Raw genomic sequence first — 1,694 nt, forward strand, 5'->3', positions numbered from 1 at the left:
AAATATTTACAATAAAAAAAATAATTACTATTTAATGATAATTTATAAAACATATAAATGAACGAATTAAATTTACATAAAAATATTTAAATATATTTATATTATTTTTTTTTTAATTAATTTTTTTAATAGAATAAAAAAAACAAATATTATATATATATATTTACTTAATGATTTTAAAATAGTTTTAAAATAGTATGTCTATACACTCTTATATATTATAATAATATTTATAAGGTAAAAGGATCTTATTCGAGACAACTTAAAAAGAATGTTCGACGAATGAAAGTTTCATAAAACCACAAGCGGGATTAGTATCACTTTTCAGAAAATTATATAAGCAAAAAATTTATTATTATTAGAAGTATGAATATGAAAAATAAACTATAAATTTTATGAAATTATTTAATCAGATCTCTGATATATCTCTGATAGATCTTTGATATTCAATATATTTCAATATATTTCAATAGTTATACTATTGAAATTAGTTTTTTTAATAATATGTTTACATAAAAGCCACATAGTACTTCTTTAAAGAAAAATTACTTCCACAAATTAAAACACATTACATTTTATTTAGTATCATTATATATATCTCACAGAAAATATATAATTAAATATTTCGTTTCATTCCTTCACATTTTTATAATTATATATTAACACTTATCTATTAATTGTTATTATGAAAGATTCACTTATTAAATTAAAATTTTTCGTTTATTTATAATCACATGTTTAAAAGTTCGATCTTCAATTAAAATTAAAAAATATTTCGTATGTGTTTTTATAATAAAAAGTGAACAAATTCTTAATATTTTAATTAAATTCAATCGAATGAAGAAATGAGAAGAATCAAAATTAATCGAGAGAGAAGGGTGAGAAAAGAATGCTTAACCTCGAAATCTACAAAATCGGCTTGTTGAACTTACTCATAGGATCCACGCTGTAGCAATAGATTTTTAAAACGCATAACTTTATGATTATTAAGATAATTATTGAAACAAACTTTCGATTGCGCTTGTTTATGTTCAAAAATAACCGTACAAAGGATCAAAATTATATAGTATCTCAATTTCAACGAGTGACGAGCATGCAGATACACGAAAGACTGGCAAGAGACAAGCAAAGCAGCATACACAGCAAGCGGGGAGCAGGTGAGGTAGAGACAAAACTTGCCGAGTGAACGACAATCACTTAATAAATTAAATATTAACAATTTATATAACAATTCCTCAATTCGAAATTAAATTTAAATTACACGAAAATTTAATATTACTATTAATAAATATCTTTACATACAAAATTTTTACAAATATAATGTTTTATAATATTTGACTATCGACAATTATGAAAAATGTGTATTAATTTTATTTAATTATTTTATTAATATTATTAAGAAACAATTATTGGTATTATTAAATCAATCATAAAACATATATGTGATTTATATAATTATTATATAACAGAAATATTAAACTATTATTATACTATTATTAAACTATTTTGAATGCATATACAATATAAAACATAACAAGACGCGCATGCGTCACAAAACAGATTCTAATCTTTCGTAAATATATTTTATTATATTTTAAAAAAATTTTTTTTTATTTTATTTTTATCAAATCTATATTATTTTCTATATTATATATTATATTATTATGTAATATTATTATATAATATTATATAAT

At 19.8% G+C, this 1,694-nt stretch overlaps 1 protein-coding gene across 5 annotated transcripts in view; it reads right to left on the reverse strand.

Annotated features, from left to right (window-relative positions):
* The window catches only part of LOC102673818, a 6,864-nt gene that overhangs the window by 3,473 nt on the left and 1,697 nt on the right, over positions 1 to 1,694 (reverse strand). For 2 of the 5 annotated variants that reach the window (XM_006619186.2, XM_031512183.1), the window contains exon 1: positions 933 to 1,178. The exons of 2 other annotated variants lie outside the window; for them this stretch is intronic. Coding sequence is in view for 1 of the 3 variants with exons in the window: in XM_006619187.2 (XP_006619250.1) it covers positions 933 to 973 (41 nt within the window). In the remaining 2 variants the exon portion in view is untranslated. Of the gene's footprint in view, positions 1 to 932; positions 1,192 to 1,694 lie in introns of those variants that run through there. One more of the 5 variants, XM_006619187.2, reaches the window with a different exon arrangement.

Source organism: Apis dorsata, unplaced genomic scaffold, assembly GCF_000469605.1.
Source record: "Apis dorsata unplaced genomic scaffold, Apis dorsata 1.3 scaffold_397, whole genome shotgun sequence".
Classification (NCBI taxonomy): Eukaryota; Metazoa; Arthropoda; class Insecta; order Hymenoptera; family Apidae; genus Apis; species Apis dorsata.